General features: G+C 43.3%; 1 protein-coding gene across 1 annotated transcript in view; it reads left to right on the top strand.

Moving 5' to 3' along the window:
- Nucleotides 1–13113, top strand: part of dip2a (disco-interacting protein 2 homolog A) — a 341096-nt gene that overhangs the window by 308910 nt on the left and 19073 nt on the right. Inside the window, exons 32-35 of the mRNA XM_055871968.1 lie at nucleotides 5654–5715; nucleotides 5877–5934; nucleotides 8203–8277; nucleotides 10666–10840. Of these exons, the coding sequence (XP_055727943.1) occupies nucleotides 5654–5715; nucleotides 5877–5934; nucleotides 8203–8277; nucleotides 10666–10840 (370 nt within the window). The remainder of the gene's footprint in view (nucleotides 1–5653; nucleotides 5716–5876; nucleotides 5935–8202; nucleotides 8278–10665; nucleotides 10841–13113) is intronic.

Genomic DNA, 13113 nt, shown 5'->3' on the forward strand with positions numbered 1-13113 from the left:
ATATCCTTGTGGAGCCGTTATCCAGCTAGCTATATCCTTGTGGAGCCGTTATCCAGCTAGCTATGTCCTTGTGGAGCCGTTATCCAGCTAGCTATGTCCTTGTGGAGCCGTTATCCAGCTAGCTTTGTCCTTGTGGAGACGTTATCTAGCTACCTATGTCCTTGTGGAACCGTTATATAGCTAGCTATGTCCTTGTGGAGCCGTTATCCAGCTAGCTATGTCCTTGTGGAGCCGTTATCCAGCTAGCTATGTCCTTGTGGAGCCGTTCACCAGCTAGCTATGTCCTTGTGGAGCCGTTATCCAGCTAGCTATGTCCTTGTGGAGCCGTTATCCAGCTAGCTATGTCCTTGTGGAGCCGTTATCCAGCTACCTATGTCCTTGTGGAGCCGTTATCCAGCTAGCTATGTCCTTGTGGAGCCGTTATCTAGCTAGCTATGTCCTTGTGGAGACGTTATCCAGCTAGCTATGTCCTTGTGGAACCGTTATCCAGCTAGCTATGTCCTTGTGGAGCCGTTATCCAGCTAGCTATGTCCTTGTGGAGCCGTTATCTAGCTAGCTATGTCCTTGTGGAGCCGTTATCTAGCTAGCTATGTCCTTGTGGAACCGTTATCTAGCTAGCTATGTCCTTGTGGAGCCGTTATCTAGCTAGCTATGTCCTTGTGGAGCCGTTATCCAGCTAGCTATGTCCTTGTGGAGCCGTTATCCAGTTAGCTATGTCCTTGTGGAGCCGTTATCTAGCTAGCTATGTCCTTGTGGAGCCGTTATCCAGCTAGCTATGTCCTTGTGGAGACGTTATCCAGCTAGCTATGTCCTTGTGGAGCCGTTATCCAGCTAGCTATGTCCTTGTGGAGCCGTTATCCAGTTAGCTATGTCCTTGTGGAGCCGTTATCTAGCTAGCTATGTCCTTGTGGAGCCGTTATCCAGCTAGCTATGTCCTTGTGGAGCCGTTATCTAGCTAGCTATGTCCTTGTGGAGCCGTTATCTAGCTAGCTATGTCCTTGTGGAGCCGTTATCTAGCTAGCTATGTCCTTGTGGAGACGTTATCTAGCTACCTATGTCCTTGTGGAACCGTTATATAGCTAGCTATGTCCTTGTGGAGCCGTTATATAGCTAGCTATGTCCTTGTGGAGCCGTTATCCAGCTAGCTATGTCCTTGTGGAGCCGTTATCCAGCTAGCTATGTCCTTGTGGAGCCGTTGTCCAGCTAGCTATGTCCTTGTGGAGCCGTTATCCAGCTAGCTATGTCCTTGTGGAGCCGTTATCCAGCTAGCTATGTCCTTGTGGAGCCGTTATCTAGCTAGCTATGTCCTTGTGGAGACGTTATCCAGCTAGCTATGTCCTTGTGGAACCGTTATCCAGCTAGCTATGTCCTTGTGGAGCCGTTATCCAGCTAGCTATGTCCTTGTGGAGCCGTTATCCAGCTAGCTATGTCCTTGTGGAGCCGTTATCCAGCTAGCTATGTCCTTGTGGAGCCGTTATCCAGCTAGCTATGTCCTTGTGGAGCCGTTATCTAGCTAGCTATGTCCTTGTGGAGCCGTTATCTAGCTAGCTATGTCCTTGTGGAGCCGTTATCCAGCTAGCTATGTCCTTGTGGAGCCGTTATCCAGCTAGCTATGTCCTTGTGGAGCCGTTATCCAGCTAGCTATGTCCTTGTGGAGCCGTTATCCAGCTAGCTTTGTCCTTGTGGAGCCGTTATCCAGCTAGCTATGTCCTTGTGGAGCCGTTATCCAGCTAGCTATGTCCTTGTGGAGCCGTTATCCAGCTAGCTATGTCCTTGTGGAGCCGTTATCCAGCTAGCTATGTCCTTGTGGAGCCGTTATCTAGCTAGCTATGTCCTTGTTGAGCCGTTATCTAGCTAGCTATGTCCTTGTGGAGACGTTATCTAGCTACCTATGTCCTTGTGGAACCGTTATATAGCTAGCTATGTCCTTGTGGAGCCGTTATCCAGCTAGCTATGTCCTTGTGGAGCCGTTATCCAGCTAGCTATGTCCTTGTGGAGCCGTTATCCAGCTAGCTATGTCCTTGTGGAGACGTTATCCAGCTAGCTATGTCCTTGTGGAACCGTTATCCAGCTAGCTATGTCCTTGTGGAGCCGTTATCCAGCTAGCTATGTCCTTGTGGAGACGTTATCTAGCTAGCTATGTCCTTAGCTATGTCCTTGTGGAGACGTTATCTAGCTAGCTATGTCCTTATGGAGACGTTATCCAGCTAGCTATGACCTTGTGGAGCCGTTATCCAACTAGCGAAGTCCTTGTGGAGACGTTATCCAGCTAGCTATGTCCTTGTGGAGACGTTATCTAGCTAGCTATGTCCTTGTGGAGATGTTATCTAGCTAGCTATGTCCTTGTGGAGACGTTATCTGGCTAGCTATGTTCTTGTGGAGACGTTATCCAGCTAGCTATGTCCTTTGTTAATTAGCTAGCTGAAAGGTAGGGCCTACTGTTTTTTCCCCTCCTTTGATGCCAGGGAGATTGTTTTTTGGGGGGGGCTGCTGTGTGTTGTTTTGTATGAGCTCTAAAGGTGCTATACTGCCATGAAAACCACTATTCGTTGGTGTTTTACCTAATGCAGCCGGGACTCTGTTGTTTAAAGGGTTTGTTTCCTGTTGGAGAGTAGACTGGTCTCAGGGGCTAGACTGTGCTACAGGTTGTAAATGAAGAACCGGTTGTAAATAAGCTTAATTATAAGATAGCTGTGTAGATGGCTGTATACTTGGCTGTATAGAGGGTTGTTTACTTGGCTGTATAGATGGTTGTTTACTTGGTTGTTTACTTGGCTGTATAGATGGTTGTTTACTTGGTTGTTTACTTGGCTGTATAGATGGTTGTTTACTTGGCTGTATAGAGGGTTGTTTACTTGGCTGTATAGATGGTTGTTTACTTGGCTGTATAGAGGGTTGTTTACTTGGCTGTATAGATGGTTGTTTACTTGGCTGTATAGATGGTTGTTTACTTGGTTGTTTACTTGGCTGTATAGATGGTTGTTTACTTGGTTGTATAGATGGTTGTTTACTTGGCTGTATAGATGGTTGTTTACTTGGCTGTATAGATGGTTGTTTACTTGGTTGTTTACTTGGCTGTATAGATGGTTGTTTACTTGGCTGTATAGATGGTTGTTTACTTGGTTGTTTACTTGGCTGTATAGATGGTTGTTTACTTGGCTGTATAGATGGTTGTTTACTTGGTTGTTTACTTGGCTGTATAGATGGTTGTTTACTTGGTTGTATAGATGGTTGTTTACTTGGCTGTATAGATGGTTGTTTACTTGGTTGTTTACTTGGCTGTATAGATGGTTGTTTACTTGGCTGTATAGATGGTTGTTTACTTGGCTGTATAGATGGTTGTTTACTTGGCTGTATAGAGGGTTGTTTACTTGGCTGTATAGATGGTTGTTTACTTGGTTGTTTACTTGGCTGTATAGATGGTTGTTTACTTGGCTGTAACGATGGTTGTTTACTTGGTTGTTTACTTGGCTGTATAGATGGTTGTTTACTTGGCTGTATAGATGGTTGTTTACTTGGCTGTATAGAGGGTTGTTTACTTGGCTGTATAGATGGTTGTTTACTTGGCTGTATAGATGGTTGTTTACTTGGTTGTTTACTTGGCTGTATAGATGGTTGTTTACTTGGTTGTTTACTTGGCTGTATAGATGGTGTTTACTTGGCTGTATAGATGGTTGTTTACTTGGCTGTATAGATGGTTGTTTACATGGTTGTTTACTTGGCTGTATAGAGGGTTGTTTACTTGGCTGTATAGATGGTTGTTTACTTGGCTGTATAGATGGTTGTTTACTTGGCTGTATAGATGATTGTTTAGTTGGTTGTTTACTTGGCTGTATAGATGGTTGTTTACTTGGCTGTATAGAGGGTTGTTTACTTGGCTGTATAGAGGGTTGTTTACTTGGCTGTATAGATGGTTGTTTACTTGGTTGTTTACTTGGCTGTATAGATGGTTGTTTACTTGGCTGTATAGAGGGTTGTTTACTTGGCTGTATAGATGGTTGTTTACTTGGTTGTTTACTTGGCTGTATAGATGGTTGTTTACTTGGCTGTATAGAGGGTTGTTTACTTGGCTGTATAGATGGTTGTTTACTTGGCTGTATAGATGGTTGTTTACTTGGTTGTTTACTTGGCTGTATAGATGGTTGTTTACTTGGTTGTTTACTTGGCTGTATAGATGGTTGTTTACTTGGCTGTATAGATGGTTGTTTACTTGGTTGTTTACTTGGCTGTATAGATGGTTGTTTACTTGGTTGTATAGATGGTTGTTTACTTGGCTGTATAGATGGTTGTTTACTTGGCTGTATAGATGGTTGTTTACATGGTTGTTTACTTGGCTGTATAGAGGGTTGTTTACTTGGCTGTATAGATGGTTGTTTACTTGGCTGTATAGATGGTTGTTTACTTGGCTGTATAGATGGTTGTTTACTTGTCTGTATAGATGGTTGTTTACTTGGTTGTTTACTTGGCTGTATAGATGGTTGTTTACTTGGCTGTATAGAGGGTTGTTTACTTGGCTGTATAGATGGTTGTTTACGTGGTTGTTTACTTGGCTGTATAGATGGTTGTTTACTTGGTTGTTTACTTGGCTGTATAGATGGTTGTTTACTTGGCTGTATAGAGGGTTGTTTACTTAGCTGTATAGATGGTTGTTTACTTGGCTGTAACGATGGTTGTTTACGTGGTTGTTTACTTGGCTGTATAGATGGTTGTTTACTTGGCTGTATAGATGGTTGTTTACTTGGCTGTATAGATGGTTGTTTACTTGGCTGTATAGAGGGTTGTTTACTTGGCTGTATAGATGGTTGTTTACTTGGTTGTATAGAGGGTTGTTTACTTGGCTGTATAGATGGTTGTTTACGTGGTTGTTTACTTGGCTGTATAGATGGTTGTTTACTTGGCTGTAACGATGGTTGTTTACTTGGTTGTTTACTTGGCTGTATAGATGGTTGTTTACTTGGCTGTATAGATGGTTGTTTACTTGGCTGTATAGATGGTTGTTTACTTGGTTGTTTACTTGGCTGTATAGATGGTTGTTTACTTGGCTGTATAGATGGTTGTTTACTTGGTTGTATAGAGGGTTGTTTACTTGGCTGTATAGATGGTTGTTTACGTGGTTGTTTACTTGGCTGTATAGATGGTTGTTTACTTGGCTGTATAGAGGGTTGTTTACTTGGCTGTATAGATGGTTGTTTACTTGGCTGTATAGAGGGTTGTTTACTTGGCTGTAACGATGGTTGTTTACTTGGTTGTTTACTTGGCTGTATAGATGGTTGTTTACTTGGCTGTATAGAGGGTTGTTTACTTGGCTGTATAGATGGTTGTTTACTTGGCTGTATAGATGGTTGTTTATTTGGTTGTTTACTTGGCTGTATAGATGGTTGTTTACTTGGTTGTTTACTTGGCTGTATAGATGGTTGTTTACTTGGCTGTATAGATGGTTGTTTACTTGGCTGTATAGATGGTTGTTTACTTGGCTGTATAGATGGCTGTGTTGATGTCTGTCTCCCTGCTTTGTCAATAACTCCCATCTCAGCGACATCATCAGCTTACACTTTCCCTCCATTCAGTACTGGGTCTGAAGCGTCAGGTCTGTCATGGTCAGAACCAGCTTCCTGTGTCTCCCTGTGTTGTTTACGTCTGTCTGTCTGTGTAGGGCATGTCAGGACCAGACCCTACCACAGTTTACCTGGACATGAGAGCTCTGAGACATGAAAGGTATGATTCCACTGACCTCACCTTTACCTCACTATATTATATAGGTCTTTATAAACCAGACCTGAATTATAAAAACGAATCATTTGATTGGCTAATGTTGTGTAATCTGATGTGTTATTGGTTGACTAATAACAGTTGTTGTGTGTGTGTGATATCACCAGGGTTCGTATGGTAGAGAGAGGCTCTCCACACAGTCTGTCTCTCATGGAGTCTGGCAAGGTAAGACCTTATGGAGAGATTCTTATACTGGACTGAAATATTTAGTGTCTGCCCTGTTTTATCTGATTGTTGTGTTAAGCAGATCCTACCTGGGGTGAGGGTTACCGTAGTAACAATATGTTGTGTTAAGCATATCCTACCTGGGGTGAGGGTTACCGTAGTAACAATATGTTGTGTTAAGCATATCCTACCTGGGGTGAGGGTTACCGTAGTAACAATGTGTTGTGTTAAGCATATCCTACCTGGGGTGAGGGTTACCGTAGTAACAATGTGTTGTGTTAAGCATATCCTACCTGGGGTGAGGGTTACCGTAGTAACAATGTGATGCATTACCCAGAGCCTATCTGGGGTGAGGGTTACCGTAGTAACAATATGTTGTGTTAAGCATATCCTACCTGGGGTGAGGGTTACCGTAGTAACAATGGGTTGTGTTAACCATATCCTGCCTGGGGTGAAGGTTAGGGTTACCGTAGTAACAATGTGTTGTGTTGTGTTAACCATATCCTGCCTGGGGTGAAGGTTAGGGTTACCGTAGTAACATTGGGTTGTGTTAACCAGATCCTGTCTGGGGTGAAGGTTAGGGTTACCGTAGTAACAATGGGTTGTGTTAACCAGATCCTGCCTGGGGTGAAGGTTAGGGTTACCATAGTAACATTGGGTTGTGTTAACCAGATCCTGCCTGGGGTGAAGGTTAGGGTTACCGTAGTAACAATGTGTTGTGTTAACCAGATCCTGCCTGGGGTGAAGGTTAGGGTTACCATAGTAACATTGGGTTGTGTTAACCATATCCTGCCTGGGGTGAAGGTTAGGGTTACCATAGTAACATTGGGTTGTGTTAACCATATCCTGCCTGGGGTGAAGGTTAGGGTTACCGTAGTAACATTGGGTTGTGTTAACCAGATCCTGCCTGGGGTGAAGGTTAGGGTTACCATAGTAACAATATGTTGTGTTAACCATATCCTGCCTGGGGTGAAGGTTAGGGTTACCGTAGTAACATTGGGTTGTGTTAACCATATCCTGCCTGGGGTGAAGGTTAGGGTTACCGTAGTAACATTGGGTTGTGTTAACCAGATCCTGCCTGGGGTGAAGGTTAGGGTTACCGTAGTAACATTGGGTTGTGTTAACCAGATTCTGCCTGGGGTGAAGGTTAGGGTTACCGTAGTAACAATGTGTTGTGTTAACCATATCCTGCCTGGGGTGAAGGTTAGGGTTACCGTAGTAACATTGTGTTGTGTTAACCAGATCCTGCCTGGGGTGAAGGTTAGGGTTACCGTAGTAACATTGGGTTGTGTTAACCAGATCCTGCCTGGGGTGAAGGTTAGGGTTACCGTAGTAACATTGGGTTGTGTTACCCAGATCCTGCCTGGGGTGAAGGTTAGGGTTACCGTAGTAACATTGGGTTGTGTTACCCAGATCCTGCCTGGGGTGAAGGTTAGGGTTACAGTAGTAACATTGGGTTGTGTTAACCAGATCCTGCCTGGGGTGAAGGTTAGGGTTACCGTAGTAACATTGTGTTGTGTTAACCAGATCCTGCCTGGGGTGAAGGTTAGGGTTACCGTAGTAACATTGGGTTGTGTTAACCAGATCCTGCCTGGGGTGAAGGTTAGGGTTACCGTAGTAACATTGGGTTGTGTTACCCAGATCCTGCCTGGGGTGAAGGTTAGGGTTACCGTAGTAACATTGGGTTGTGTTACCCAGATCCTGCCTGGGGTGAAGGTTAGGGTTACCGTAGTAACATTGGGTTGTGTTAACCAGATCCTGTCTGGGGTGAAGGTTAGGGTTACCGTAGTAACATTGGGTTGTGTTAACCAGATCCTGTCTGGGGTGAAGGTTAGGGTTACCGTAGTAACATTGGGTTGTGTTACCCAGATCCTGCCTGGGGTGAAGGTTAGGGTTACCGTAGTAACATTGGGTTGTGTTACCCAGATCCTGCCTGGGGTGAAGGTTAGGGTTACCGTAGTAACATTGGGTTGTGTTAACCAGATCCTGTCTGGGGTGAAGGTTAGGGTTACCGTAGTAACATTGGGTTGTGTTACCCAGATCCTGCCTGGGGTGAAGGTTAGGGTTACCGTAGTAACATTGGGTTGTGTTACCCAGATCCTGCCTGGGGTGAAGGTTAGGGTTACCGTAGTAACATTGGGTTGTGTTACCCAGATCCTGCCTGGGGTGAAGGTTAGGGTTACCGTAGTAACATTGGGTTGTGTTAACCAGATCCTGTCTGGGGTGAAGGTTAGGGTTACCGTAGTAACATTGGGTTGTGTTAACCAGATCCTGCCTGGGGTGAAGGTGGTCATCGCCAACACAGAGACCAAAGGACCTCTAGGAGACTCCCACCTGGGAGAGGTGAGACAAATACTACAGGTCATATTAAATGGCTATATGTCCTACTATGAGGCAGATGACCGTTACTATATGACTATGTATGGCCCTGGAGGTTTGCTATAGTATATACAGTACCAGTCAACATTTTGGACACATCTACTCATTCCAGAGTTTTTCTTTATTTTTACTTTTTTCTCCATTGTAGAATAATAGTGAAGACATCAAAACTATGAAATAACACATATGGAATCATGTAGTAACCAAAAAAAGTGATGAAAACAAAATAGATGTTATATTTGAGATTCTTCAAAGTAGCCACCCTTTGCCTTGATGACAGCTTTGGTACTATTTAATTGCTTCTTTAATCAGAACGGTATTCAGCTGTGCTAACATAATTGCAAAAGGGTTTTCTAATGATCAATTATCCTTTTAAAATGATAAACTTGGATTAGCTAACACAATGTGCCATTGGAACACAGGAGTGATGGTTGCTGATAATGGGCCTCTGTACGGCTATAGATATTCTGTTCCATTAAAAATCTGCCGTTTCCAGCTACAATGGTCATTTACAACATTAATGTCTACACTGTATTTCTGATCAATTTTATGTCATTTTAATGGAAAGAAAATGTGCTTTTCTTTCAAAAACAAGGACATTTCTAAGTGACCCCAAACTTTTGAACGGTAGTGTACATATACAGATAAATACAGTACCAGTCAAAAGTTTGGAAACACCTACTCATTCAAGGTTTTTTCTTTATTGTTACTATTTTCTACATTGTAGAATAATAGTGAAGACATCAAAACTATGAAACAACACATATGGAATCATGTAGTAACCAAAAAAGTGTTAAACAAATCTTTTGAATGATAGTGTACATATAAACTATTTCAAAGATAATTCGTAAAAATCCAAATAACTTCACAGATCTTCATTGTAAAGGGTTTAAACACTGTTTCCCATGCTTGTTCAATGAACCATTAACAATTAATGAACATGCACCTGTGGAACGGTCATTAAGACACTAACAGCTTACAGACGGTAGGCATTTAAGGTCACAGTCCTACAAAACGTAGGACACTAAAGAGGCCGTTCTACTGACTCTGAAAAACACCAAAAGAAAGATGCCCAGGGTCCCAGCTCATCTGCGTGAACGTGCCTTAGGCATGCTGCAAGGAGGCGTGAGGACTGCGGATGTGGCCAGGGCAATAAATTGCAATGCCCGTACTGTGAGACACCTAAGACAGCGCTACAGGGAGACAGGACGGACAGCTGATCGTCCTTCCAGTGGCAGACCACAGGTAATAACACCTGCACACGATCGGTACATCCGAACATCACACCTGCAGGACAGGTACAGGGTGGCATCAACAACTGCCCGAGTTACACCAGGAACGCACAATCCCTCCATCAGTACTCAGACTGTCTGCAATAGGCTGAGAGAGGCTGGACTGAGGGCTTGTAGGCCTGTTGTAAGGCAGGTCCTCCCCAGACATCACCGGCAACAACGTTGCCTATGGGCACAAACCCAGCGTCGCTGGACCAGACAGAACTGGCAGAAAGTGCTCTTCACTGACGAGTCGCGGTTTTCTCTCACCAGGGGCCGGTTTTGCGCTTATCGTTGAAGGAATGAGTGTTACACCGAAGCCTGTACTCTGGAGCGGGATCGAGATGGAAGGTCCGTCATGGTCTGGGGCGGTGTGTCACAGCATCATCAGACTGAGCTTGTTGTCATTGCAGGCAATCTCAACGCTGTGCGTTACAGGGAAGACATCCTCCTCCCTCATGTGGTACCCTTCCTGCAGGCTCATCCTGACATGACCCCCCCCCCCCCAGCATGACAATGTCACCAGCCATGCTGCTCGTTCTGTGAGTGATTTCCTTAAAGACAGGAATGTGAGTGTTCTGCCATGGCCAGCGAAGAGCCCGGATCTCAAGCCTATTGAGCACGTCTGGGACCTGTTGGATCAGAGGGTGAGGGCTAGGGCCATTCCCCCCCAGAAATGTCAGTGAACTTGCAGGTGCCTTGGTGGAAGAGTGGGGTAACATCTCACAACGAGAACTGGCACATCTGGTGCAGTCGATGAGGAGGAGATGCACTGCAGTACGTAATGCAGCTGGTGGCCACACCAGATACTGACTGTTACTTTTGATTTTGACCCCCCCCCCCCCCCCCTTTGTTCAGGGACACATTATTCAATTTCTGTTAGTCACATGTCTGTGGAACTTGTTCAGTTTATGTCTCAGTTGTTGAATCTTGTTATGTTCATACAAATATTCACACATGTTAAGTTTGCTGAATAGAAACGCAGTTGACAGTGAGAAGACGTTTATTTTTTTGCTGCGCTTATATATATATATATCTTCCCCTGTCTCTCTGCTAACACCTCTCCATCTTATTGTATCAGGTGTGGGTGAGCAGCCCCCACAATGCAACAGGTTACTACACGGTGTATGGAGAGGATGCTATGCATGCGGATCACTTCAACACCAAGCTGAGCTTTGGAGACACGCAGACGGTCTGGGCCAGAACAGGATACCTGGGTTTCCTACGACGCACTGAGCTCACCGACGCCAGCGGAGGTTAGAGACATCAGATAAATCAAATCACATGTTGGTCACATGCTTCGTAAACAAGTGTAGACTAACAGTGAAATGCTTCCTTACGGGCCCTTTTCCATCAACACAGAGTTAGAGATAAAGATAGGGGTACAGGATAGATAATAGACAGTAACAGCAGTATACTGTAGGTAGGGGTACAGGATAGATAATAGACAGTAACAGCAGTATACTGTAGGTAGGGGTAAAGGATAGATAATAGACAGTAACAGCAGTATACTGTAGGTAGGGGTAAAGGATATATAATAGACAGTAACAGCAGTATACTGTAGGTAGGGGTAAAGGATAGATAATAGACAGTAACAGCAGTATACTGTAGGTAGGGGTAAAGGATAGATAATAGACAGTAACAGCAGTATACTGTAGGTAGGGGTAAAGGATAGATAATAGACAGTAACAGCAGTATACTGTAGGTAGGGGTACAGGATAGATAATAGACAGTAACAGCAGTATACTGTAGGTAGGGGTAAAGGATAGATAATAGACAGTAACAGCAGTATACTGTAGGTAGGGGTAAAGGATATATAATAGACAGTAACAGCAGTATACTGTAGGTAGGGGTAAAGGATAGATAATAGACAGTAACAGCAGTATACTGTAGGTAGGGGTAAAGGATAGATAATAGACAGTAACAGCAGTATACTGTAGGTAGGGGTAAAGGTTAGATAATAGACAGTAACAGCAGTATACTGTAGGTAGGGGTAAAGGATAGATAATAGACAGTAACAGCAGTATACTGTAGGTAGGGGTAAAGGATAGATAATAGACAGTAACAGCAGTATACTGTAGGTAGGGGTAAAGGATAGATAATAGACAGTAACAGCAGTATACTGTAGGTAGGGGTAAAGGATAGATAATAGACAGTAACAGCAGTATACTGTAGGTAGGGGTACAGGATAGATAATAGACAGTAACAGCAGTATACTGTAGGTAGGGGTAAAGGATAGATAATAGACAGTAACAGCAGTATACTGTAGGTAGGGGTAAAGGATATATAATAGACAGTAACAGCAGTATACTGTAGGTAGGGGTAAAGGATAGATAATAGACAGTAACAGCAGTATACTGTAGGTAGGGGTAAAGGATAGATAATAGACAGTAACAGCAGTATACTGTAGGTAGGGGTAAAGGTTAGATAATAGACAGTAACAGCAGTATACTGTAGGTAGGGGTAAAGGATAGATAATAGACAGTAACAGCAGTATACTGTAGGTAGGGGTAAAGGATAGATAATAGACAGTAGCAGCAGTATACTGTAGGTAGGGGTAAAGGATAGATAATAGACAGTAACAGCAGTATACTGTAGGTAGGGGTAAAGGATATATAATAGACAGTAACAGCAGTATACTGTAGGTAGGGGTAAAGGATAGATAATAGACAGTAACAGCAGTATACTGTAGGTAGGGGTAAAGGATAGATAATAGACAGTAACAGCAGTATAATGTAGGTAGGGGTAAAGGATAGATAATAGACAGTAACAGCAGTATACTGTAGGTAGGGGTAAAGGATAGATAATAGACAGTAACAGCAGTATACTGTAGGTAGGGGTAAAGGATAGATAATAGACAGTAACAGCAGTATACTGTAGGTAGGGGTAAAGGATATATAATAGACAGTAACAGCAGTATACTGTAGGTAGGGGTAAAGGATAGATAATAGACAGTAACAGCAGTATACTGTAGGTAGGGGTAAAGGATAGATAATAGACAGTAACAGCAGTATACTGTAGGTAGGGGTAAAGGATAGATAATAGACAGTAACAGCAGTATACTGTAGGTAGGGGTACAGGATAGATAATAGACAGTAACAGCAGTATACTGTAGGTAGGGGTAAAGGATAGATAATAGACAGTAACAGCAGTATACTGTAGGTAGGGGTAAAGGATATATAATAGACAGTAACAGCAGTATACTGTAGGTAGGGGTAAAGGATAGATAATAGACAGTAACATCAGTATACTGTAGGTAGGGGTAAAGGATAGATAATAGACAGTAACAACAGTATACTGTAGGTAGGGGTAAAGGATAGATAATAGACAGTAACAGCAGTATACTGTAGGTAGGGGTAAAGGATAGATAATAGACAGTAACAGCAGTATACTGTAGGTAGGGGTAAAGGATAGATAATAGACAGTAACAGCAGTATACTGTAGGTAGGGGTAAAGGTTAGATAATAGACAGTAACAGCAGTATACTGTAGGTAGGGGTAAAGGATAGATAATAGACAGTAACAGCAGT

Source organism: Salvelinus fontinalis, chromosome 19, assembly GCF_029448725.1.
Source record: "Salvelinus fontinalis isolate EN_2023a chromosome 19, ASM2944872v1, whole genome shotgun sequence".
Lineage (NCBI taxonomy): Eukaryota > Metazoa > Chordata > Actinopteri > Salmoniformes > Salmonidae > Salvelinus > Salvelinus fontinalis.